This window comes from Jaculus jaculus, chromosome 19 (genome assembly GCF_020740685.1).
Source record: "Jaculus jaculus isolate mJacJac1 chromosome 19, mJacJac1.mat.Y.cur, whole genome shotgun sequence".
NCBI lineage: Eukaryota > Metazoa > Chordata > Mammalia > Rodentia > Dipodidae > Jaculus > Jaculus jaculus.
The window spans coordinates 13,895,431-13,921,760 of NC_059120.1; the positions used below are offsets into that span (position 1 = coordinate 13,895,431).

At 44.1% G+C, this 26,330-nt stretch overlaps 1 protein-coding gene across 1 annotated transcript in view; it reads left to right on the forward strand.

Annotated features, from left to right (window-relative positions):
* Positions 1 to 10,164: 10,164 nt before the first annotated feature.
* The window catches only part of Dnai3 (dynein axonemal intermediate chain 3), an 82,467-nt gene continuing 66,301 nt past the window's right edge, over positions 10,165 to 26,330 (forward strand). The window contains exons 1-6 of the mRNA XM_045138588.1: positions 10,165 to 10,244; positions 14,851 to 14,946; positions 15,311 to 15,349; positions 22,078 to 22,259; positions 23,659 to 23,763; positions 26,126 to 26,275. Coding sequence (XP_044994523.1) covers positions 14,865 to 14,946; positions 15,311 to 15,349; positions 22,078 to 22,259; positions 23,659 to 23,763; positions 26,126 to 26,275 — 558 coding nt within the window. The 5' untranslated portion in view covers positions 10,165 to 10,244; positions 14,851 to 14,864. The remainder of the gene's footprint in view (positions 10,245 to 14,850; positions 14,947 to 15,310; positions 15,350 to 22,077; positions 22,260 to 23,658; positions 23,764 to 26,125; positions 26,276 to 26,330) is intronic.

Sequence of the window (26,330 nt, forward strand, 5' to 3'; positions counted from 1 at the left end):
GCTGGAGAGATGGCTTAGCGGTTAAGCGCTTGCCTGTGAAGCCTAAGGACCCCGGTTCGAGGCTCAGTTCCCCAGGTCCCACGTTAGCCAGATGCACAAGGGGGTGCACGTGTCTGGAGTTCGTTTGCAGAGGCTGGAAGCCCTGGCGCGCCCATTCTCTCTCTCTCCCTCTATCTGTCTTTCTCTCTGTGTCTGTCGCTCTCAAATAAATAAATAAATAAATAAATAAATAAATAAATAAATAAATAAATAAATAAATAAATAAATGGGCATGGCGTTCCTGCTGCACGGTAGAGGAGATAAAATCGCCTTCCACTGAGCTGAGAACGGCAGGATAAGCAGGTGGATGAGGAGCGCTCCACGAGTGTGTTGGAAGTGTCTAGAAGGTGTTTCTCAGGCAATCTGCTAGAGGGCTAGCTGGCGTTGGTGTGTTCTCATTTCTTTCACAGGACGATTATTCTATAAAGTATTATAGACAGAGACTGCTAGGAAACTGGATTAAAGGCATTTGGAGTACAAACCTCAGTTGTTTCAAACATAAATTTACTCTCCCATTCCTATATATATATATATATATATTATTTTTTATTTTAGTATGGGTAGTGTTGTAGTCAATTCCATGTGGCTGGGATGAATATCCAACCAGACACAGTTTATGGGAGGAGCAGGTTTATTTTAAGCTTACAAATGCAGAGGAAATTCCCTCAATGGTGGAAGAAGATACATCCAAGCAGAGAGAAGCTGCACCAAGCAAATACCAGCAGCCAGCAAGCAGGAACGCTCCAGAACTGAAACTTCTCTGCCACACCCTTGGGCTGAAATCCAGATCCACCCCCAAGCCCACCTCAGGGCTGGACTCCAGGGTCCGCCCCAAGTGACACCTCCTCCAACCAGGTGGCTGGAGACCCAACCTACAATTTAATTTTCATAAAAACACCCGAGCCTATGGGGCCATACATTCACACTGCCACATTCAAGCTACCACATGTAGTGTGTGTGTGTGTGTGTGTGTGTGTGTGTGTGTGTTGAACATGCACATGGATGTTTAGGCATATGGAGGTCAGAAGAGAACATTAATGTCCTTCTCACCAGTGTATGTCCCCAAGATCAGGCTCTCTGAATGCAGAGCCATCGATTTTATGAGCCCCAGCAATTCTCCAGCCTCTGCTCCCCACAGGGCTAAGGTTTTCTCTTAATGACTGTCACTACTTTCAAGGTCTAAGGAGTTGTGCCAAGTCCGCATTTTTTTTTTCTGTACCAGGAACACGAGAGTAGGTTCAGAACGTGAGAGTCCATAGGCTGAGGGTCCATTGTAGGCTGACCACAGTCTGTCCCGATGCATGCATGAACCAAGGAGAAGTATAGGCAAGCGTGGTCAAGGTGAGAAAAAGCACTGTGGAAGAGGAGGCAGAAAGAATACAAGGTCCCAAAGAAGGGAAGGAGTGCTTACAATACTGTCTTCCAGACACAGATATCTTGATATTCATAACCTCCCAATGGCTGATGCCACCTACGTAATAGGAGGGGGAAATGATGACATCAAAAACAGAAGACAGACGAGTTGAAAAGAGGAAAAGATTCAGTGGAGGGGGATTTGGGAGGGGAAAAGAAGAGTGACGGGGGGGGGTTATGATTATGGCATGTTGTTTATATGTATGGAAGTTGTCAATTAAAAAGTTTAAGGGCTGGAGAGATGGCTGAGTGTTTAAGGCACTTGCCTGCAAAATTTAAGGACCCAAGTTTGATTCACTAGTGCCCATGTAAGCCAGATGCACAGGTGGCACATGTGTCTGGAATTCATTTGCAGTGGCTAGAGGCCCTGGCGTGCCCATTCTCTCCCTCCCTCCCTCCCTCTCTTTTCCTCTACCTCTCTCTCTCTCTCTTGCTCAAGTAAATAAGAATATATAATATTTTTAAAATTTTTAAAAAGATTCTGATTGAAGAGCTATCCATTGAGTATATTCCAGATTTGAGTCATTGTGCTGACCGTTCTATGGCATTGTTATGGATTCAGATGCACTGCTATGTGTCACGAGGCCAGTCAGTGGCCATGTCATGTAAGAAGGGACACACTAAGACCTATCAGTGATCTGGAAAAGTGAATAGCTCAGCATCTCTTCTTGTTTACTGCATATCTAATTGGAAAGGGAGAAACTGATTTCCACTGACAGATATGCTTGCTTATTCTTTGCATTGAAAATTTTCCAACCTAGACAACTTTGGGGGAAGCACACTGAACTGCTCAAAGTTGGAATATGAAAGCTGGCTAGCCTCAGGGATGGGAGTATTGTCTTTTGATTGGACCTCATGACTGGAACCCTCACATGACAAAAATGTTCAACAAAGACTTCATTTTAAATCTGAAGCTGTGTTATTGGCTGGAAGGAGAGTCAGTTCATAGGTTCTCTCTCTCTGACACATGCACACACACATGCACACACACACACACGCACACACACTACACGAAAGTCTTCCTTTTGAATAAAACTCTATAACAGCCATGCTCCTTTACCTGCCTTGCTGGGAAGAAAGCATTATCACAGCCACACTGAGCTTTGGAGAGTTTAACAGTTGATCTGGTGCCACTTATTTAAGGAGTGACAAGTTTCTGACATGGTGTGTGTATGTGTGTGTGTTCATATGTGTACAGGCACACATGTGTACAGGTGTACCTGCACACTTGTATGCTTGCTCTTGGAGGACAGAGGACAACCTCATATATCATCCTTAGGTACCTCATCTGCTTCTTTTTGAGACAGGGATTCATTGGCCTGGATAGAGTAAGCCAGGGAGCCTCGGGATTCTTTCTCTGCCTCCCCAGTGCTGCGATTACAAGCTAACTCCACCACACCCAGCTTTTTTGTTGTTTTTAATGTGGGTTCTTGGAATTAAACTCAGGTCCTCATGCTTGTGAAGCAAGCACTTTGCCAACTGACATATCTCTCCAGCCCAATGTTCTTTAGATATAATATTATGACTTTGAAAATATTTGAAGTACCTTAGTCACAAAAAAAAACAAACAAACAGGCACATGGATCTACTGCGTGACCCCTGGCTCTTGGTGGCTGTGGGTAGTACAGGGATATCACCATCACACAGAGACCGTCCATCTCCAGACATTTCTGGGAGGAGGGAGTGGAGATGCTAGCTCATCCACATAAAAGTTGGACATAAAGTGGCAAATGCATCTGGGGCTCATTTTCTGTGGCCAGATCCAGGTGTGCTACACACACCCACATGCAAATTATAATTTTTTTAAAATTCAAACTAATGTTAAAATCTTCCAGTTTCAGAATTTAATCCTGTGTCCCCTGAAAGAGCACATTGGTGTTCACTAGTTACCCTGGCACTGTTTCTCTTCACTTCTAACCTCTCTCCCCCCAAAAAAGACCCAAAATGCCAGCCAATCATGAATTCATGACATAAAGAAATCACTGAACATTTCCCATTTAATTTCTAACATTCTTGCAATTATGATTCATTTCTGCAAACATGCATGCCCTTGGGGAAGTTAAGAAAAGATGACAGCAGAGCCCGTGTTTCATCCAAATCACAAGGTTAAAATCTTTACTTCCTTAAATCTGACTGCAGAGGATTACAGAAGTTCAATTTTTTTATTAACAACTTCCATGATTATAAAAACTATCCCATGGTAATGCCCTCCTTCCCCTCACTTTCCCCTTTGCAACTCCAATCTCCATCATATCTCCTCCCCCTCTCAATCAGTCTCTCTTTTATTTTGATGCCATGATCTTTTCCTCCTATTATGATGGTCTTGTGTAGGTAGTATCAGGCACTGTGAGGTCATGGATATCCAGGCCATTTTGTGTCTGGAGGGAGCACATTGTAAGGAGTCCTACCCTTCCTTTGGCTCTTACATTCTTTCCACCACCTCTTCCACAATAAACCCTGAGCCTTGGAAGGTGTGATAGAGATAATGCAGTGCTGAGCACTCCTCTGTCACTTCTTCTCAGCACCATGATGCCTTCTGAGTCATCCCAAGGTCACTGCCATCTGAAAAGAGAAGATTCTCTAACCAAAATTTTTTTAAAAAACTTTTTAAATGCAAATGCTATGGAAGAATACAGAGAAGTGATTGTTGTTAGACATTTGCCTTGTTGTTTGCATTTGTGTGTGTCTATGGTATGCCTGCATGCATGTTCATATGTGTGTGGGTGCACGTGTGTGTGAGCATGTGGAAGAAAGAAGACAGCTTCCGGTGCATCCTCAGGAACACCGCCCGTCTCTTTGGAGACAAGCTCTCTCTTTGGCCCAAAGTTCACCAAATAGATTACACAAGCTAGCCAGCAAGCCACAGAGATTCTCTTGTCACCCTCGCAAAGCTGGAATTGTAGGCCCTCACCATGTGCCCAGCACTTTACTTGGTTCTGGGCATGGATCTTGGGTCCGCATGTTTGCATGCTGAGCACTTTAGCAACTGAGCTCTCTCCCCAAGAAGAGTCAATTAGACAACTGTTGCAGTCCGGTTGACATTGCTGGTAGAAATCACCCAACTAAGAGCAGCTTGTGGGAGAAGAGGTTTATTTTGGTTTACAGGCTTGAGGGAAAGCTCCATGATGGCAGGGGAAAATGATGGCATGAGCAGAGGGTGGACGTCACTCCCTGGCCAAGCCAACATAAGTAGCAACGGGAAAGTGGGCCAAACACTGGCAAGGGCACACTGGCTATAACACCCATAAGCCAGCACCCAACAACAATTCCCAAATCTCCATCAGCTGGGACCTTACCATTCAGAACACCTAAGTTTATGGGGGACATCAAATCAAACCACCACAACAACTGAATTCATACTTTCTTTTTGTTTTTTCTTTTTCTTTTTTTTTTTTTTTTTTTTTTTTTTTTTTTGAGGTAGGGTCTCACTCTAGCCCAGACTGACCTTGAATTCACTATACAGGGTGGCCTCGAACTCACAGCAATCCTCCTACCTCTGCCTCCCAAGTGCTGGGATTAAAGTCGTGTGCTACCATGCCCAGTTTACATACTTTCTTAAACATGTCAGGGGCTGTGTTAGACAGTGGAGGTTTGAAGTAATGAGGCAGTATTCCAGCTCTACAATGAAGAGGGGAGACTGCATGTAAAGTACCATTGCTACATGATGTCTCACTCTAATGGAAGAAAAATGAGGGAAAATGACAAATTCTACCAGGTGCTTGTGTGGCTTTACCAAGAAGGTGACATGTGGAGCTGGAGAGATGGCTAAGCAGTTAAGGCACTTACCTGCAAAAACCTAATGGTCTGGGTTCAATTCCCCAGTATCCATGTAAAGCCAGGTGCACAAAGTGGTGCATGCATCTGGAGTTGATTTGCAGTGGCTAGAGGCCCTGGTGCACCCATTCTCATTCTCTCTCTCTCTCTCTCTGTGTATGTTTCCCTATTTCTGCTTGCAAAGAGATAAAATATTCTTTTTAATGGTGACCTGAGCGATTAGGAAGTAATGAAGGTGAAGAAAGGCATTACAGGTAGAGGTAGAGGTGACAGGATAAGCAGACACTCATTGTGAGACCAGCCATTAGGAGCCTTATGGAACCAGAGCACCCTCTCAGCAAGGGACGTCCTGAGCTGTGTGGTGGGATGTTGGGGCAGTGGAAAAACATAAGATGAGCATGTCACAGCTGCTTGATGCCTCTTTGTGCTTATTCAGTTTTGTGTCAATTTCAATCAAGAGTGAGTTCACACATTTCCTTTTGAGGTAGGCCAAGGCTATCTTGGAATTTACACTGTAGCCTAGACTATGCTCCAACTCACGTGATCCTCTTACCTCCATCTTCCAAGGGCTGGGCTTACAGATGTGAGGCACCACATGTAGCCATATTTTTAATTTATCTTTTGAAAAAGAATTTTTTAGAATTTATTATTTATTTGCAAGCAGAGAGGGGGAAAAGAAAGAGCGGGCACATCACGGCCCCTTGCCACCGCAAATCAACTCCAGATGAATATATTACTTGATTCACCTGGCTTCGTGTGTGTACTGGGGATCAATCCCAGGCCATTAGGTTTTGCAAACAAGTGCCATCTCTGAGCCATCTCTCTAGGCCCAGCCATATTTTAAAATACACATGAATAATACATTGTGGGACAGAAATCTAAATATGTCAGATTCTTTGTGTGAAACAAATTCATCTCAATTGCAGAAGTCAACATTCTAAGCTATAACTTTCCTTACCTTTAGACTGTGACCAGCCAAGGACCTCTGAGGTTTAGTATTTCTAGAATCTTAGAGATTGGCAGTTGAGCAGGACTGGACTAAACCTGGTTTGTGCTGGAAGATGCAGGAAGTGGGGTAGGGAGCACTCACTACCTGCCAGCCCTCTTTCAGAGATCTGATGAAGGTTTCAGGTACCACAGGAAAGGCTTTAAACAGGACAATTTCAGGACTGAATCCCTGGTTTAGAAAACCCCACAGCAACTTGGTAAATAAATTAGAGGAAAGAAGATAGAATAAGTCGAGACATCATTGCTACTTTCTACATGAGAGAGATGGCATATCTGAAGTGGAGCAAGGTAGACTGTGGCTTAGAGGCGATGGATTGTCAGAGACCTAGGGGAAAAATGACAAGAGTTCCAGGCGAGATGGTGCATTCCTTAATCCCAGCACTTGGGAGGCAAAGGTAGGAGAATTGCCTGAGTTTGAGGCCACCCTGAGACTACATAGTGAATTCCAGGTCAGCCTGGGCTAGAGTGCAACCCTACCAAAAAAGAAAGAAGGAAAGAAAGAAAGAAAGAAAGAAAAGAAAAGAAGGAGGAGGAGGAGAAAAGGAGAGGAAGGAAGGAAGATGATAGAGAGATGATAGGCAGGTTGATAGGTAGGTAGGTAGGTAGATAGATAAATGGATGACAGGCCTTAGTAATATATTGGCTATTGGACAGTCAACTCAGATTTCTAGTTTTGCCAACTCAGGGTCAGTAATACTATTACCCAAAGACAGACAGGAAATAAAGAAGGAAAAAAGATTTCTCCAAGACATCTGAAACATGATGAGTTGACTTTCATTCTGCTAGGTTGTGATGTCTGTGGCACATTCATTCATTCATTCATTCCTTTACTCAGCATTGTAACTACTCAACCAGAAACCCAGCAGGTAGTTGAAGTATTTAGGAGTATCTAGTAGTTAGTGGAAATTCAAATCTGGTATTTAAGAGATGCATTAGGCTGAGAATTTAAAAATGCAGGCCACTGATGTTTAAAGGAGGGGCTGCTGCTGCTAAGGGGGCAGATGTCATGCCCCTGGGAAAGGATGGGTGTAGGGGCCTTGGGACTGAGCTAGGGGAAACTAGTTTACAGCAAGAAGTGGAAACTCCTAGGAAACTTTGCCACATGTTTAGATAAGACTTCTTCCTGGGTTCTTCTTCCAATAAAACTTATTTGGATTTTGCAAACAAACAAAAAAATATCTTAAGAATTTGAGTCAGCATTATCTATTATGGTGTTTTGGGGTTTTTTGTTTGTTTGATTCATTTTGTTTTTGTTTTTTGCTTTATTAAGACAGGGTTGGACTGGAGAAATGGCTTAGCGGTTAAGGCACTTGTCTGCAAAGCCAAAGGACCCAGGTTTGATTCCTCAATACCCATGTAAGCCAGATGCACAAGGTGGCACACGCATCTGGATTTCATTTGCAGTGGCTAGATGTCCTGGCATGCCCATTCTCTCTCTGCCAAACAAATAAATAATGTGTATGCATAGATAGATAGATAGATAGTCACATATAGCCTGGCTGATCTTGAACTCCTGATCCTGTGGAGTCCATCTCCAGAGCGCTAGAATTACAAGTGTCAACCACCTTGCCTGATCACCTATAGACTATGTAAGGTGTCATCTCCACTTAGGATTAAGTCTTATACCTGCGTTAAAAAAATACTTTGTAAGTCTCAAGCATTTCATTTAAGTTGGGTGTACTTCTTTTAGACCAATTACAGCAATGAGCAGCATTGCTTTACTAAATTCTGCCAACTCACAAGTTAAGCTATGCAAACTAAAACTCCCCAAAAGCAGTTGCACCTGTCTCCAGCACCCCACAAGGCTGACACACAGAACATCTGGGCTGGTGCAGAGATGGAATGCTGCACATTCAGAGATAGATTGTCTGAAGTATCTTTAGCCCCTACGTATCCATCTAGTGCCCACCATTGTGTCTGACCCAACATCCTGTGTCTATCAGGTGAAACCTTTTCGGAATGTAACAACAGACCGCCAGCTTCCACCTACCCAAAGGCTAAGAATGTCAGCAGATAGCATCTGAATCCTGTAGCAGACATTTCCCTGTTTTGCTGTAACCCTCCTACCTGATGTTTCTACCAATGTATTTGAAAAATGCCTTGGTTTATGACTTTTTTGGTTGTTGTTCTTTAACGATAAACACATAAAATTGTTGACGTGGGGGATGGAGAGATGGCTTAGCGGTTAAGGCGTTTGCCCAACACATAAAATTGTTGACGTGGGGGATGGAGAGATGGCTTAGCGGTTAAGGCGTTTGCCTGCAAAGCTAAAGGATTCCGGTTCCATTCTCCAGGACCCACGTAAGCCAAATGCACAAGGGGGCGCACATGTCGGTAGTTCGTTTGCAGTGGATGAAGGCTCTGGTGGGCCCATATTCTCTCTCTCTCCTTCTCATAAACAAATACATAAAATATATTTTTAAAAATTGTTAACATGGGAATGTGATATTTAGGGTAACCTAAATCTGTGTTCCGGGCCCATGGTCACTCAATTTGGCTCCAGAATAAACTCTTATTCTTTTTTTACTCCAGAATAAACTATCTCTTATTCTTTTTTTAAAAAAAAATATGTATTTATTTGCAAGCAGAGAAATAGAGAGAGAGAAGAGATTCAGAAAAAATGGGTGTCAGGGCTTCAGCCTCTGCAAATGAATTCCAGATGCATGCACCAATTTTTCCATGTGTCTTTACTTGGGTACTGGGGAATCAATTCAGAGTCCCTTGGCTTTGCCAACAAGTGCCTTAACCGCTGATCCATCTCTCCAGCCCTCCCTTTCTTTATTCTATTTTCTTAAATTTATTTGAGAGAACGAGAAAGAAAGAGGGAGAGAGAATGGGCGTGCCAGGGCCTCCAGCCACTGCAAACGAACTCCAGATGCATGTGCCACCTTGTGCATCTTAGTTTACGTGGGTTGTGGGCAATCTTTTATTCTTTTTGACGTGAGAGCTGTGCGTTTTGCATGACAGAAGTTATAATCACTGTTTGAAAAGAAACGAGGAGCCGGGCGTGGTGGTGCACGCCTTTAATCCCAGCACTTGGGAGGCAGAGGTAGGAGGATCGCCGTGAGTTCGAAGCCAGCCTGAAACTATATAGTGAATTCCAGGTCAGCCTGGGCCAGAGTGAGACCCTACCTCGAAAAAACAAAATTAAAAATTAAAAATTAAAAGAAATGAGGAGGGCTGGAGAGATGGCTTAGCGGTTAAGCGCTTGCCTGTGAAGCCTAAGGACCCTGGTTCGAGGCTCGGTTCCCCAGGTCCCACGTTAGCCAGATGCACAAGGGGGCGCACGCGTCTGGAGTTCGTCTGCAGAGGCTGGAAGCCCTGGCGCGCCCATTCTCTCTCCCTCTATCTGTCTTGCTCTCTGTGTCTGTCGCTCTCAAATAAATAAATAAAAAATTTAAAAAATATGTCTTAAAAAAAAAAAAAAGAAATGAGGAGCCAAGTGTGGTGGCGCATGCCTTTAATCCCAGCACTAGGGAGGCAGAGGTAGATGGATCGCCGTTAGTTCGAGGCCACCCTGAGACTACATAGTGAATTCCAGGTCAGCCTGGGCCAGAGTGAGACCCTACCTCAAAAAAAAAAAAAAAGAAAGAAAAAGAAAAAGAAAAAAAAGAAAGAAACGAGGGAAGGTTCCAGACAGACGAGCTTCACTCAGTCCCACAGAGGGCCTAGGAACACTGCCATTAGCTGTCCCACACCGCAGGGCACTTTCCTGCTACTGGGAAACTGTTAACGAGGTGACGTCACGTCATGGCAGCCAATGACGAGTCTGCTGAAATGAGCCGGTGAGGGACGCCGACGCTCCATTGGTGACGGCGCTTGTCAATCTCCGCAGAGGACTCGCCTCTTTTCTCTTAGCAACGGAAGCGTCCTAGCAACGCCGCGCCTGAGCGCCAGGTGCGTGCTCGCTTGGAAGGGTTTCCGCGGAGGGGAGAGAGGGTGCCCAGCGCTTCAAGGAGCCTTCCTCCGGGTACCGCCCAGTCTGCGCTCCCTCCCCATTGCAGCGTCGGGTAAGGGCTGGTCGGGATGGGAAGGGAGGCGTGGGGAAATGGGATACTTCATGGTTTCCTTCCAGGCAGTTCGGAACCGTCGCTGAATTGGGATAATTGCAGTGAAATCTATACATTAATAAACAAAATTCTCACTGCGCTCAAAAAAAATGCCGGGCGTGGTGGCGCACGGCCTTTAATCCCAGCACTCAGGAGGCAGAGGTAGGAGGATCGCCGTGAGTTCGAGGCCACCCTGAGACTCCATAGTGAATTCCAGGTCAGCCTGGGCTAGAGTGAGACACTACCTCGAAATGAAAGAAAGAAAGAAAGAGGGGGGGGGGAGAGGGCGGGAGGGAGGGAGGGAGGGAGGGAGGGAGGGAGGGAGGGAGGGAGGGAGGGAGGGAGGGAGGGAAGGAAGGAAGGAAGGAAGGAAGGAAGGAAGGAAGGAAGGAAGGAAGGAAGGAAGGAAGGAAGGAAGGAAGGAAGGAAGGAAGGAAGGAAGGAAGAAAGAAAGAAAGAAGGAAGAGGGAGGGAGAGAGGGAGGGAGGGAAAGAAAATACCTTCCAATTCAATTCAAGCCAGGGAGATAGAAAGACGAAAGAGCGGGCGGTTAACGACAAGAACTTTGAGATGGAAGAGCGGATACTGTGCTGCTCTCGGGTGGCACGTCTTCCGTTTCACTGGCTGGCACACAGTAGGCTTCGTTAAATCATGCATGCAAGTGCACGTGAGTGACCCGAGTCTGTCCGTGCATCCTCACAGGGGAGTCAATGGAGTGGTTAATGTGGGCTGGGGCCATTAGGCCACTTCAGGGCTACTGTAAAAGAAACAGGAAGACAAAGTTGGGGGGAGAAGAGACGCATGAAGTCTTTGAAAGTGGGAACCTTGTATTAATTCCTCTAGTGATTACCAAGTATATAGTGATGCTGTAGGGACTCATGTGACTGTGAGGCTCTCTGCCTTTCCCAGGGGCTTGGCATCATTAGCTACCCACAGTGCCATTGGAATATGTCCAGAGAACAAGGCTGATTCAGAGAAGTCGAGAGGTGCTTCAAAGAGAAGGTTGTCATAGAGAATGGGTGGTGGTCTTGTGAGGCTGGACTACAGCTGGAAAGGCGTGTGCCATGGGGCAGACTGTTGTGCAAGCTTAAGACTGTCTTGTTTTGGTGTCAACAGACCACCAGTGCAAGATTCCCTTCTAATGCTTTTTAAAATGCAAGATCACAGGGGAGAGATGGCTCAGTGGTCAAAGTGCTTGTCTGCAACCAGAATTTGATTCCCCAGTACCCACGTCAAGCCAGATGCACAAGGTGGCTCATGCATCTGGAGTCTGCAGTGACTGGAAACCCCATTCTCTGTCTGTCTCCCTTTTCTCTCTCTCTCTCATTGCAAGTAAATTAAAAAAATATATATTTAAGAAAAATAGAATGCTAAATCCAAAGTTCAGAATTAGAAGGGGTTCGGGAAACATCTGAAAGAATGCTGGAATAGGAAATAACATAAAATTTGCGGGAAGGCGTACTCTACGGACCCCCCTCAGGGACTCACTGGTGCATTCATGACCCCACAGCGATTGCTGATAACCCCACTGAGGAGGGCCTCAGTGAAACGGGGACTGGGCAGAGGGATGTAGAGTATAACTCAGTGGGAATATGACCAATGTGCCATATGTTCATATATCAAAGTTCCCAACAAAATTTTTTAAGTCTATGTATAAGAAAATTACATGTTTTGCACTTTTTTCAATTTCGTAAAATGCAAATTTTTGCATTTTAGGCCTTTTAATACCCCCATTTAATGGCAAAAAAATAAAATGTGAGGAATATGGCATATTTGGTGTATAAAATATTCAATACATATTATGATAATTTTTCAGTTAACACTTCTGGAATTTAAAGCAATATATTTGGGGGGGTTCCAAGGTAAGGACTCGCTCTAGCTCAGGCACACACACAAGAACATGCATACATGTGCTGGGTGAAGCTAGATAGTGTTCACTATGTTGTTAAGTAGTTTAAGCCAAATGAAACAGGAATGGAGCGTGACACATTGATAAGAAATCATTTAAAAGTAAGCAAGGTCCAGGGTTTGGAATCATGCCAAGCGTGGGACATGAAGTGGAGGACGCTTAATGTGAGACGTGGACGGGTAGAGAGATAGCTCAGTGCGTTAAGTATCTGCCACCCAAGCTTGAGGACTGCAGTTCTGGTCCCCAGCACACATTAGATGCCCAGTGGGCATGGCAGCCCACCTGCAATGCCAGCTGTCGGGGAGGGAGGCAGCAGTAGAGGGTCCCTGGAGCACGCTGGCCGGCTAGAGCAGCATTATCAGTGAGCTCTGGGTTCAAGTGCGAGACCCTGCCTCAGTCAGCAGAGTGAGGAGTGCGAGAGGAAGATATCCCTCATCAGACCCTCTTTCACACTCGCGTACATTTTTGTACACCTCCACACATGCAAAAAAAAAAAAAAACAATCACACACATATACAAAAAATGAAACCGAGTCATTTATTGTAGACTACTTAAAGAGTAGAAATTTCTAAAATGTCAGAATCATAAATGTGGATTAAATTATAAATTGTGCGTCTGTGAAGACCACAATTAGATAGTTTCATGTGTGATAAAACACAGCAAACAGCTGGCTCCCCATCCCTGCTCTCTGTGTCCCCTCAACAGTGATCTCACCTCCCTGGGGGCTCTGTTTTCTCTTCAAAACATAGGGGTGAGGTTAATAGTAGTAATAACATGCTAAGTTCACTGAAAGTCTATGGCAGGAGATCTTGAGTTCAACTTCAGCCTGGACTTCATGGAGGGATGCTCTCTCCCCCCTCCACACCCACTGAATAATAATTAATTTTAAAATGAGCAAGGCTCGGGAAATGGTTCAGCAGTTAAAGTCACTTGTTTGCAAAACAGCTACCCTGGGTTCAATTGCCAGGCCATGCATGTCAAGCCAGACAGGCATTCATTTTTAGCAGCAAGAGACCCTGGCACACCCACACATACATGCACACACATACACATAAATAAATGATTTTTCATGAGCACAAAGTGTGTCAAACTGTTCCTGGCATGTAGTAAGCACCTCACAACTGTAAGCTATAATGATTAGCACCTAAGGGACAAATGTGGAAGAAGTTGAAAAGAAAACTAATCATAGGCAAACACACACTGTGCTTGGTTGAGATTTTGTAATCAAGAGAATAGATAAAAATAAAATAAAACTGGTGGTATTTCAGTCATGAGCTATGAAGCAATACTGAATCTGTGTTGATTTGTCACAGCGAGGCAAACCAGTCTGAGATCGCTGAATTAGTAATGATGAAATGCTTATTAATGTTCCTGTCTGCACAGCCACCTTGTGAAGTAGACTTTATTATTCCCACTAAACAGATGAATAAACTGACATGGAGAGAAGGTCATAATTTGACCGAGGCAATACAGCTGAAAATCAGAGACTGGTTTTATCTTATTTATTACTTTTGCATGTTCACGCACGTGTGCATGAGTATGGGCATGTGTGCACACGGATGTGTATATGTGTGTGTACATGTGACTGTGGGGGCCAGAGGTTAATACTGGGTGATTTCTTCCATCACTCTCCACTTTACTGAGGCAAGTTCTCTCACTTGAACCCAGAAATCGCCGATTCTGCCAGTCTAGCTAGCCTCCGTGCCCAGGGGTCACTCACGTCCACCTCCCAAACGCTGGCATTGCACACGGGCCATCACACCTACTGCGCGTGTCCTGGGGCATCCAACTCCGGTCCTCCAGCTTGTGCTGCAGGCTTTCTGTCCCCGGAGTCATCTCGGAGGGCCACAAACGGGCTTTGCACTCTACGGGCCAGACTGCTGGCCTCCCGTCTCTCCCTCTGTAGCTCACTGGCCTCCGTCTCATAGCCCTCCTCTTGCCTCGGTCTCCCAAACCCTGGGATTAGAGGCGTGAGCCACTGTGCCTGGCTCTGAAATGACACTTTGAACCATTGAACAGGATGGGATTGAAGTGGGTATCTTCAAAATGGCAGTGGCTTGATGTCACAACGATGACCTTATCAGTGTAACAACCTGTCAAAATCGACGAGCAAACTTTCAGAGGTACAAATAAGGCCTTGGTGGTTGTGTGCTCATGGGCTAAGACAAAAGCAGACTTGAATTAGGATCAGATAAAGGTGTGTGTGTGTGTGTGTGTGCGTGTGTGTGTGTGTGTGTGCGCACGCGCATATGTGCACCTGTCTTCCCAGTGGATTTTAAGCTCTTCTCCACAGTTGAGGGACGTGTGAGGACATTAACCACAGGGCAGCCCAGAGCAACCCCTGGAATGGGACCAGCAGTGGGGGGAGGGGCGCAGCACCCTCAGCTATGTTTCCAGGGTAGGGACGATCCTGAGACCTTGACATTTGGCAGGTCACCATCTTATGCTTCAGCTGAATGATTCCACTGGAACGCGATTTTATCAATTATGTCATCGCATTAAACCTTTGGTCACCAAGCACATATCTCTATTGAAAACTGCATGCTGATTTAGTCTAAGGCAAAACCCCTAGAAAACACAATATGCTCACTAGATGTGAATGCTAAGTATCTGACATTGTAAACCAGAATTTATTAACAAGGTTATCTCTTTATACAGACTAAGCCGGAAACATGGCTGAAAAATCCCCAGCAAAGGCGGCGGGTGGCCAGAAAAAAGCACGAGGCAAAAAAAGACAAAAACAAGTTATTCCTGGTAGGATAGTGTTTTATTTATTGGGGATTTTTGTGGATTTATCTCTTAGACATATGTTAGCAGCCTAAATGATGGTGGATTTATGTACTGAGTACAATGAAATAGTTTTGCTATCATAAAGCCAAACATATGCAGTGCTGAATGTACAGAGGTTAACTTTTCAATTGGTTTCACCACAATGTCAATTAAATGCCATGGCAAACATATTACTGAGAAAACTGCGAGAAAGACAGCTTTTCAAATCATCTTAGCCTTCAGGGTATATTTTCACTTGTTTATATGTTGAGGTTTGATAAAAGATTGTAATAAACTGAGATAATTTGCTTCAAAACTACAAATTTAACATCATTTTATTGCATTTTAGTTGCTGAAGAGGAGGAGCCAGTGAATATGGAGAGTATGGGTGAGTGGAAAGATTGTTTAGAAGTTGGTTCCCAGGTTTATATTTCAATCTGTAATCAGCAAGCGACAAGCCCAAGGGATCTGTCAGTATGTACGAGGACTGCAATTCTACCATGTGATTTAGAAAGTAAAACGAGGGCGTAATGGTTAAGACACTTGCCTGCAAAGCCTAAGGACCCTGGTTTATCTCCCCAGAACCCATACAAGCCAGATGGACAAGGCGGTGCATGTGTCTGGAGTTCGTTTGCAGTAGCTAGAGGCCCCAGCATGCCCATATTCTCTCTCTCCCTCTCTGCCTCTCTCAAGTAAAAAATATAAAATATTTTAAAATATATTTTTATTATTTGTTTATTTATTTAGTTGACAGAGAAAGAGAGAGCGAATGGGTGTGCCAGGGCCTCCAGCCACTGCAAATGAACTCCAGAAGCATATGCCCCCTTGTGCATCTGGCTAATGTGGGTCCTGGAGAATCGAACCAGGGTCCTTTGGCCTTGCAGGCAAACACCTTAACTGCTAAGCCATTCCTCCAGCCCAAAAATATAAAATATTTTAAAAGGCTCCCGTCTTAAAAAAAAAAAAAAGAAAGAAAATAAATTTAATTATCTTGAAACAATATCTCACTATGTAGCTACTGGTATACCTCAACATACCTGACCTGAAATTTTTGAAATAAAAGATTAAAAAATACAAATGGAAAATAAATTTTGAGCTGAGAAATAGACTTGAATGAAACAGTCTCTTAAAAATCTATCATGGGTCTGCTGTGGTGGCGCACGCCTTTAATCCCAGCACTCGAGAGGCAGATGTAGGAGGATTGCTGAGAGTTCAAGGCCACCCTGAGACTACAGAGTGAATTCCAGGTCAGCCTGAACTAGAGTGAGACCCTACCTCAGAAAACAAAAACAAGGGCTGGGGAAATGGCTTAGTGTTTAAGGCATTTGCCTGTGAAGTCTAAGGATCCCAGTTCGATTCCCCAGGACCCACATAAGCCAGATGCACGAGGGGGCGCGTTCGTCCGGAGTTCATTTGCAGTGGCTGGAGGCTCTGGTGCGCCCATTCTCTCTTCCTCTGTGTCTCTTCCTCTCTCAAATAAATAAAATAAAAAGATTAAAATAGTTGTAAAAATCTATCATGGGAGTTGAGAATTCTCAGTGATTAAAAGTACTTGTTTGCAAAGTCTGCTAGCCCAGGTTCAACTCTGCAGTGCCCACAAAATGCCAGATGCCCAAAATGGCACATGCATATGGAGTTCATTTACAGTGGCAAGAGGCCCTGGCAAACTGTCTCACACACAAATTTAAATTTTTTTTTTTACAAAACTCTATTCTGATGGGCTGGAGAGATGGCTTAGCGGTTAAGTGCTTGCCTGTGAAGCCTAAGGACCCCCGTTCAAGGCTCAATTCCCTAGGACCCATGTTAGCCAGATGCACAAGGGGGCGCAGTGGCTGGAGGCCCTGGCGCGCCCATTCTGTGTGTGTGTGTGTGTGTGTGTGTGTGTGTGTGTGTGTGTGTGTGTGTATCTTTCTCTCTGTCTGTCACTCTCAAATAAATAAAAAAATGAACAAAAATATTTTTTAAAAAACCTCTATTCTGAGATTTTTGAAAGTTATTAGTTTTATTACAATAGTATATTTCAAGCTCTGGTTCATAGCCTGAATTTATGTGTGCTCCTGGTCAAATTCCAGTATTTGAAGGAAATGGGTTGATTTTCAAGAAAATAAAATGAAAAGGGGACAGCCAAGCTTATATTCTTTCTTTAAGCCTAAATAATCTTATTCTAACAGACAGGAATCTTTTTAGGGAAAGGAAGGAACAGCACTTTCTCTCATTTGCGTTCTCTCTCTCTCTGTCTCTCTCTCTCTCTCTCTCTCTCTCTCTCCCCCTCTCTCTCTTCCCCCAAGTTCACTTAGTTGAAGATTCAAGCTTTTGTTATATCAGATTGGAATGGCTCTCATATCTTTATGCATCTCTCCCTTTACCATGGAATCTAGACTCCATTCCCATGTCAAAGATTTTTTTGTTTGTTTGTTTTTTTGAGGTAGGGTCTCACTCTGCCCCAGGCTGGCCTGGAATTCACTCTGTAGTCTCGCTATGTAGTCACCTTGAATTCAAGGTTATCCTCCTACCTCTGCCTCCTGAGTGCTGGGATTAAAGGCATGCACCACCATGCCCAGCTTGTTTTTTTTTTTTTAATTGGAGACAGAGAGAGGGAGAGAGAGAGAGAAGAGAGAGAGTGAGAATGAGCATGCCAGGGCCTCTAACCACTGCAAATGAACTCCAGACACATGTGCCACCATGTGCATCTGGCTTACACGGGACCTGGAGAATCGAACCAGGGTCCTTAGGCTTTGCAGGCATGTGCCTTAACTGCTAAGCCATCTCTCCAGCCCCATTCCCATGTGAAGAAGCCTTCCTTTCTCATAGCACTTGCAGTTCTGAAGCTTATGTACAGTGGTATGTTCATTGGCTATCTGACACTGTGACACAAAGCAGAGATAATTTATACAGATGAAGGCTTACTTGGCCTCACGGTTTTAAAGGCTGCAGCCATCGCTGGTTAGCGTTGCTGCTCTGTGTCTGGGACAGCATGGCAGGTGTGTGCAGTGGAATAAAACCACGCGTCTCGCCTGAAGAAAGAGGGAAAGGGGTGAAGTGGAAGAGAGAAAAGGTAGTTGGCCTAGGTCTCTAATGCCCCCAATGACCTGACCTCCTCCCTCTAGACCTCTTAAAGGTCCCACCACCTTCCAATAGCACCCCAGGATGGCTCCCAAACTTATAAGAAATGGAGATGCCAACTAGTCATAATAAGGGTCGAGATGGCTTAGTGGTTAAGGCGCTTGCCTGCCAAACCTGAGGATCCACGTTCGACTCCCCAAAACCCACATAAACCAGATGCACAAGATGACATGCGTGTACAGGGTCAGGCATTCGCATATGGTGGCACTTGTGTCTGGAGTTCAGTTGCAGTGGCTAGAGGCCCTGGCATGCCAATTCTCGCTCCTTCTCTCTCTCTCTCTCTCTCTCTCTCTCTCTCTCTCTCTCTCTCTCTCTCACACACACACACACACACACACACACACTCTTTCTCTCTCTCTCATTTAAAAAAAAAAAAAGCCGGGTGTGGTGGTACACAACATTATTAATCCCAGCACTTGGGAGGCAGAGGTAGGAGGCCAGCCTGAGACTACATAGTGAATTCTAGGTGAGCCTGAGCTAGAGTGAAACCCTATCTCAAAAAAACCATCTGCAAAGCCAAAGGACCCGGGGTTCGATTCCCCAGGGCCCACATAAACCAGATGCACAAGAGGGTGCATGCGCCTGGAGTTCATTTGCAGTGACTGGAGGCCCTGGCATGCCCATTATCTCTCTCTGTCTCTCAAAGAAAATAATAATAATAATAATAATAAGTTCATTCTCATTATTCAGGAAGGCTGTAGAAAGTTGCTTCAATACTGAACTACTGGATTCCAAGCTGTTGTTCCTATCCAAAATATAGGATTAGTTTCCTTCAAGCTTCTGTTCACATTTTTACTAACCACCAAATACATAACCTGTTTTACCTGTGTTTCTGTCTAAAGATTCCTTATGTAATAAATGTTGCCAGTTCATTTTTCACTGGGCTCATGACCAATAGCCCTGTGACTCTTGGCTGCAGGAACCTTATCTAATGCATATTTTCTCCACAAAGCTTGCCAGCCCCAGGTTCAATTCCCAAGCCACCCACGTGTGGCACAGCGTCGAGGGTTTGTTTGCAGTGTGCGCAGACACACACACAAAAAATAAATAAATAAATAAATAAATAAATAAATAAATAAATAAATACTAAGATGCTCAATTAGGGTAAATGAGTCATTTTTGTGAAAAGAATTAAGCTCAAGATTCTAAAGTGTGTTTTTCATGTAGGTTATATAGCACATAATCTCCAGGTAGGAGGATCACCGCAAGTTCGAAGGCAGCCTGTTCTGCACAGTGAATTCCAAGATGGTTTTGGCTGTCACAGCGTGGAACTCTGTCTCAAAAATAAACAGCGCCACCTAGCGGTTTCCTAAAGCAAATTAGCAGAGCCTTCACTATTTCCCTGTGTAAAATAACCATCTGCCTAGGGTCTGTTCGTTCATTTTGTATCTTGACTAACCAAGAAGTCAGTAGCTGAAACCTTTATGGTTAGCGTTTCTCGGGGAGATGAAACTGGTTTGCCCTGAGTTTATGATTCATTTGAATTTCAAATGCTTGCTACACCAGCTGATTTCAATTTAGAATATATTTCCATACATAGTTAGGGTTACCAAGGTAATCATTCATATCTCCCCCCAAAACACCTAAATAATTGTGCCATACAGCCACTGGGGTGGAGCCAGGAGGATCGCTCTACAGGAAAAGAAGCTATGAACTCTACTATGAGTCCACACGCCTCCTGCCCTGGCTGGTTACTCTCTTGCGAGGTGGAGAGAGATGATCCCAAATGGAGGAGTGTGGACGCTGGAGAAGATGGGAAGGGTCAATGGGAAGATGGGAGAGAACATCCTAGGAGCAGAGAGATCTGAGACTGGCTTGGCAGAAGCGGAGGAGTAGGAGGAGGATAAGAAACTGGAGGAAAGTTTGAGCCAAAGGATGGCAGCAGGCAAAATGCTGTTGTTTTCTTGCACTTCTGACCCAGGATATGCCACTGCTAAGGACTGGGAGGAAGATCGGGGATAGAAGCTTCTAGAACCTGTCCTTCTTTTGCTACTGAGAATAATCCTGGGGCTAGTTGAGCCCAAGAGAAAGAGGTTCCCTGTCCCCTTCTTTGCTTGTCCAAGTAACCAAATTGAGGGATCAGTAATTGAAAAATATGAAGAATTGAATACAGGCTTGGCGGTAAAGAGAGAGAGCCTGACAAAGTGGAGTTCTGGATCCAACCTGTCAAGGGAAGGTTTCTTTAAAATGGGAGGTCAGGGCTGGAGAGATGGCTAAGGATCAAAGTTTAATTCCCCCCAGTACCCACGTAACGGGTTGCATGGGTCTGGCATTTGTTTGCAGTGGCTGGAGGCCCTGGCACGACCGTTTTCTGTCTCTCTGTCACTCACTTTCTCTCTCCAAGTGGACAAACAAGACGGAAATGGGAGGTCATTGAGTACAATAGTATACTGCGGGCTAACAGCACCGAAATAGAAGAAGTTGAAGGCAAAAGAGTGGTTGATGAGGGGCTGGGTCGGAGAAGGCGTGAGAGTGCAGGCAAGCTGGGTGCAGGGACAGCCGTGTTGACTGCTGGAGAGCAGATTTTATAGACCAGTGGGAGGGAGCAGGTGTGGGGAGATCGCAGGTGTTTGGGGGAAACAATGGAGGTCTGAAGAACCCAGAAAGAACATTATATTTTTAGACCACTAATTTCACTCTTCTTTTAAATATATTTTTTTTAATTTTTTATTTATTTATTTGAGAGTGACAGACACAGAGAGCAAGACAGATAGAGGGAGAGAGAGAGAATGGGCGCGCCAGGGCTTCCAGCCTCTGCAAACGAACTCCAGATGCATGCGCCCCCTTGTGCATCTGGCTAACGTGGGCCCTGGGGAACCGAGCCTCGAACCCGGGTCCTCAGGCTTCACAGGCAAGCGCTTAACCACTAAGCCATCTCTCCAGCCCTAATTTCACTCTTAAAAGCGATCCCAAGAACATAATTTGAAATATGGTAAAAAAACATCTAAGCTATTTCCCTTTTGTGGTACTATTTGCAATAACTGGAAACAAAATTGTAACATTTTCCAATAAGACAATGTCTAGGAATTACACTGCAGAAATAAGTGGAAATGATGTGCTAGAAGGTTAAAGGTGATTTCTTGCACAGCCTGCTGGCCAGGGTTCAATTCCCCAGCATGGAAAGCCAGGCACATGAGGTGATGCATGTGTCTGGATTTTGTATACAGTGGCAGGAAGACCTGGCACATCCATTCTCCCACACTCCTCACAAATAAATAAAATCAAGAAAAATTACTTAATTCATAGTAAAAAAAAATACAGTAACATAATATTGTTTAAAAGCAGGATTAGAATTTATTATAAGGTCTATATGAGACAACTAAAAGAAAACAGAGCAAAATATTTATACAACTTCTTTGTTAAAGGGTATTAATGGACCATTATTATTTTTATCTTCAATTTTGTTCAGGATTTTTATAATGTCTATAATTACCTTAAACATAAGAATAATAAATTTTAAGTCTCAGAATTTTAATCAAGTGTATTATTAAAAGAAAACCGTACCAGGTTGGAGATATGACTTAGTGGTTAAGGTGCTTTGCCCACAAAGCCAAAGGATCCTGGTTTGATTCTCCAGGACCCGCATAAGCCAGATGCACAAGGGGGCACGTGCATCTGGAGTTCGTTTGCAGTGGCTGGAGACCCTGGCACACCCATTCTTTCTGTCTTTCTCTCTCTCTTTCAAATAAATAAATAAATAAATAAATAAAATATGTTTAAAAAGAAAAAAGAAAAAGAAAACCAAAGCCAGGCATGGTGGAGCATGCGTTTCCAGCACTTGGGAGGCAGAAGTAGGAGGATCGCCATGAGTTTGAGGCCAACCTGAGACTACATAGTGAATTCCAGGCTATCCTGAGCTAGAGTGAGACCCTACCTCGAAAAGCAAAAACAAAACAAAAAAGAAAGGGAGAAAAGAAAACTATATCATATTTCCTATTGCCAATACTTTAAATGGTTATATTTAATGTCCAAATGACACTTTATTTTTCACAGGTCACCCAGAAATTTATCCACTAGTATTAACTACCAAGACCCAGGAAATATTCAACTGCCGAATTGATGAAGATGTCACAGAAGAACAGTGCTATAAGCTTATTAAAAAGGAAGATATTTTGGAGGACTTCAGAAACAGAGCTGCAGTATCTGATTTCTACCCAGTCAAAAAACTTGTCCGGGTGGGTAATATTGCTCTTTCTTTGTGGTCCCTCCTGGAGAAGTTCCTGGAATACAGCACAGGCTTCAACGGTTACTGAACTCACATCTGGCATTCATGTCTCTTTGAGCAAATGTTAATAATCCCTGAACTCCAGAAAGCCTCATCCTTACCACCCCCTCCCCAACACACTTCTCTTTTTGGAAGCAAGGTTTCACTCTAGCTCAGGCCAACCTTGAACTCGCTCTGTAGCTCCAGGCTGGCCTCCAATCAAAGCAATCCTCCCATGGCCTCCCCAGAGCTGGAACTAAAGGAGTGCGTCAGCACACACCTTCTCAATGTTGTGTCTTTTTTTTTTTTGAGGTAAGGTATCACTCTGGTCCAGGCTGACCTGGAATTAACTATGTAGTGTCAGGGTAGCCTCGAACTCATGGTTATCCTCCTACCTCCATCTCCCTAGTGCTAGGATTAAAGGCTTGAGTCGCCACTCCTGGTTCAATGTTGTATTTTTATTTATTTATGAGAGAAGGAGAGGAAGAGAGAAAGGGAATGGGCATGCCAGGGCCTCTAGCCACTGCAAATGAACTCCAGGCACATGCACCACCATGTGCATCTGCCTTATGTGGGTTCTGAGGACTTGAACCTTGGTTCCTAGGTTTCCCAGGCAAGCACCTTAACCACTAATCCATCTCCCCAGCTCCACTAACCCTTTTAATTCAAATAGGAATCTAGCTGGGCGTGGTGGCACATACCTGTAATCTCAGCACTTGAGAAACTGAGGCAGGAAGACCTTGCAAGTCCAAGACCAGCCGGGGATACATAACAGCTTCCAGCTCAGCCTCAGCTACAGAGCAAGGCCCTGCCTCAAAAAGAAAAAGAAAAAAAAAAATTTGCCTTATTTTCTCATACTATTTTGCTTATATTTTTTAGCCCTGGTTTATCTCCCAACATGTTGTAGAGTATACCATCAAATAAAATTCTTGCTTCTTTCTTTCTGTAGGAATTAAAATTATGTGGTATAGTCCCTTGGATATATGGAGATTTTTTTAATATTATTTATGAGAGAGAGAGAATGTGGATATGGACATGTCAGGGCATTTTGCAAACGAACCCCGGATGCACGTGCCACTTTGTACATCTGGCTTTTGGGGGTACATGAATAATCAAACCTGGGCCATCAGGCTTTGCAAGCAAGCACCACTGAGCTATCTCCCCACTCACCATGGAGCTTTTAAGAGCTTTGTAAATTCAATTGTGTGTGTGTGTGTGTGTGTGTGTGTGTGTGTGTGTGTGTGAATTAGGGTAGTGGCCCCAGATCATTAGTATGATTATCTTTTGATAAAAGTCAATTTTATGTCTGTATCTGAATCAAGTGAACTAGTGCTGAACATTAACATTCTCTTTTGGCTGTATTCCCATAGGAGTATCCAGGAGATGAGATTCTGCTCGTATATGACAAAGATTTCAAATATGGACTCAACTTTTATATTATTGGAACTGAAGAGGGCAAGGAAAACTACTTAAATGTAAGCCAGTCCCAAGCCTTTGCAATTTGATTGTTGAAAGGAAGCAGTGCCTTGTGGGGAACCCCCTGTGCACCGTATGAGATGTCCTGCTCGGCTCCATTGCTGGGCCCAGCTCAGGTCCAAACCGGGGAGAGGTGGGCAGTCACTGTTAACCAGTGGCACCAGTGACCAACATGAAGACTAACCGGACGTAGTCAAAGTGAGCAAGAGGGGTGACACATGTAATAAGACTCACATGCCACATGTCAATCTCTTCCCTTTGTTTGTTTTAGTTTTTTTTTTTTTATTGTTTTGTTTTGTGTTTCAAGGTAAGGTTACACTCTAGTCCAGGCTGACTTGGAATTCACTATGTAGTCTCAAAGTGTCCTTGAACTCACACATAGTCATCCTCCTTCCTCTGCCTCTGCTGGGATTAAAGGCATGCGCTACCACACCGGCCTCTAGGTTTTCTTTCTTTCTTTCTTTCTTTCTTTCTTTCTTTCTTTCTTTCTTTCTTTCTTTCTTCCTTCCTTCCTTCCTTCCTTCCTTCCTTCCTTCCTTCCTTCCTTCCTTCCTTCCTTTCTTTCTTTCTTTCTTTCTTTCTTTCTTTCTTTCTTTTTTTTTTGAGACAGGGTCTTGCTCCGTAGCCCAGGCTAGCCTGGGCTCAATGACACTCCTCCACGTCAGCCTTGAAAGTGCTAGAATTACGAGTGTGAGCCACTGGCCACCCCTGGCCACTAGCCTGCTGATCTGGGAACCCCACATGGTGAATGGGTGGAAACACTTTGGGGGGTATAATTAACTCATTTGAGGGAAGCTGAGAAGTTTGCACAACTGTCCAATAAGCAAGAACAAATGAAAGACATACTAGAAAAACCATAGAAAATAAGAGAAAACCATAGAGTTTAAAAATAGCCAACAGTTTCTAACTAAAAGTTTATCTCTCATTTTGACTTAACATCGATTTTATGCTTTTAATTTTTTAAATAGTTTTATTATTTATTTATTTAAGAGACAGAGAGAGGTATAGAGAGAATGGGCATGCCAGGGCATCCAGCCATTTCAAACGAACTCCAGATGTGTGCACCACCTTATGGCTTATGTGGGTTCTGGGGAATCAAACCTGGGTCCTTTGGCTTTGCAGGCAAGTGCCATCTCTCCAGCCCATGCTTTTTGTTCATTTTTATTTATTTGTTTGAGAGTGACAGAGAGAGAATGGCAGATAGAGATGGCACGCCAGGGCCTCCAGCCACTGCAAATGAACTCCAGACGCTTGTGCCCCCTTGTGCTTCTGGCTAACGTGGGTCCTGGGGAATCAAGCCTTGAACCAGGGTCCTTAAGCTTCACGATCAAGCATTTAACCACTAAGCCATCTCTTCAACCCACAGGAGAGATGGTTTAGTGGTTAAGTGCTTGCCTGCGAAACCTAAGCACCCTGGTTCAAGGCTCGATTCCCCAGTACCCATGTAAACCAGATACACAGTGTGGTGCATGCATCTGCAATTCATCTGCAGTGGTTGGAGACCCTGGTGCACCATTCTCTCTCTGCCTCTTTCTCTCTCTGTCTGTCGCTCTCAAATAGATAAAAGTAAACAACAAAAAAAAATTTTAATCTTTATTTTAAAAAGGCACAAAGGCCAGGTGTGGTGGTGCACGCCTTTAGTCCCAGCACTGGGATGGCAGAGGTAGGAGGATCGCAGTGAGTTCCAGGCCTCCCTGGACTACATAGTGAATTCCAGGTGGGCCTGAGCTAGAGTGAGACCCTACCTCAAAAAAAAAAAAAAAAAAAAAAGGAACAAAGACTAATACAGCAACTTCTCACACAGTTACCAACCAAATGAACATGTTATCATATTTCCCTCAAAACTTCTTTCTTCCTTTCCTCTCTCCTTTACTTATTTTTGTTTTGTTTGTTTTGTTTTGTTGAGGCAGGCTGACCTGGAATTCACAGGCTGGCCTCAGACTCACAGCGATCCTCCTGCCTCTGCCTCCCGGGTGCTGGAATTAAAGGCATGGGCCACCTTGTCTGGCTTATATTACTCTTATCAAAGAGCCTTTCATAAATTCATCGCAAATGAGTTTTATATTTTCACCTAGTTTAACAATCTGTTTTCATAAAGATGTACAGTAAATGCTTTCTCTCCTATTTTCTTCCTGTATCCTTGATGTCACTTTCTTCATCATTCTTCCCTTGTATTTATTTATTTATTTATTTGTTTGTTTGTTTATTTTTGCCCAGTTGACTTCTTAAAATTCAAAAGCATAAACTGATAAAACCAAGAGGTTCACAAACTTCCGTAAGTCAGGTCTATTGTAAAATACACGTACGTGCCTATCAGCCTGCATTTCGTATGTCCCTGTCATGCTGTCTGTTTCCTCGTAGCCTCCCGAAGCCCAGGAGGAGCAGGAGGAGGCCAAAGAAGCTGTCTCTGAGGACATGTACACTTACAAGCCTCCCGTCTCTAAGCCGTGGGTTTCTCTGGGCAGTGAGAAGGAGATTGAAGAAGAATCCGTTAAACAGTCTACAAAGCAGGTCAGGGGCTTGGACATGATCCCCAGTCCTTCCCTCCTTACGTCTAAACATCTGT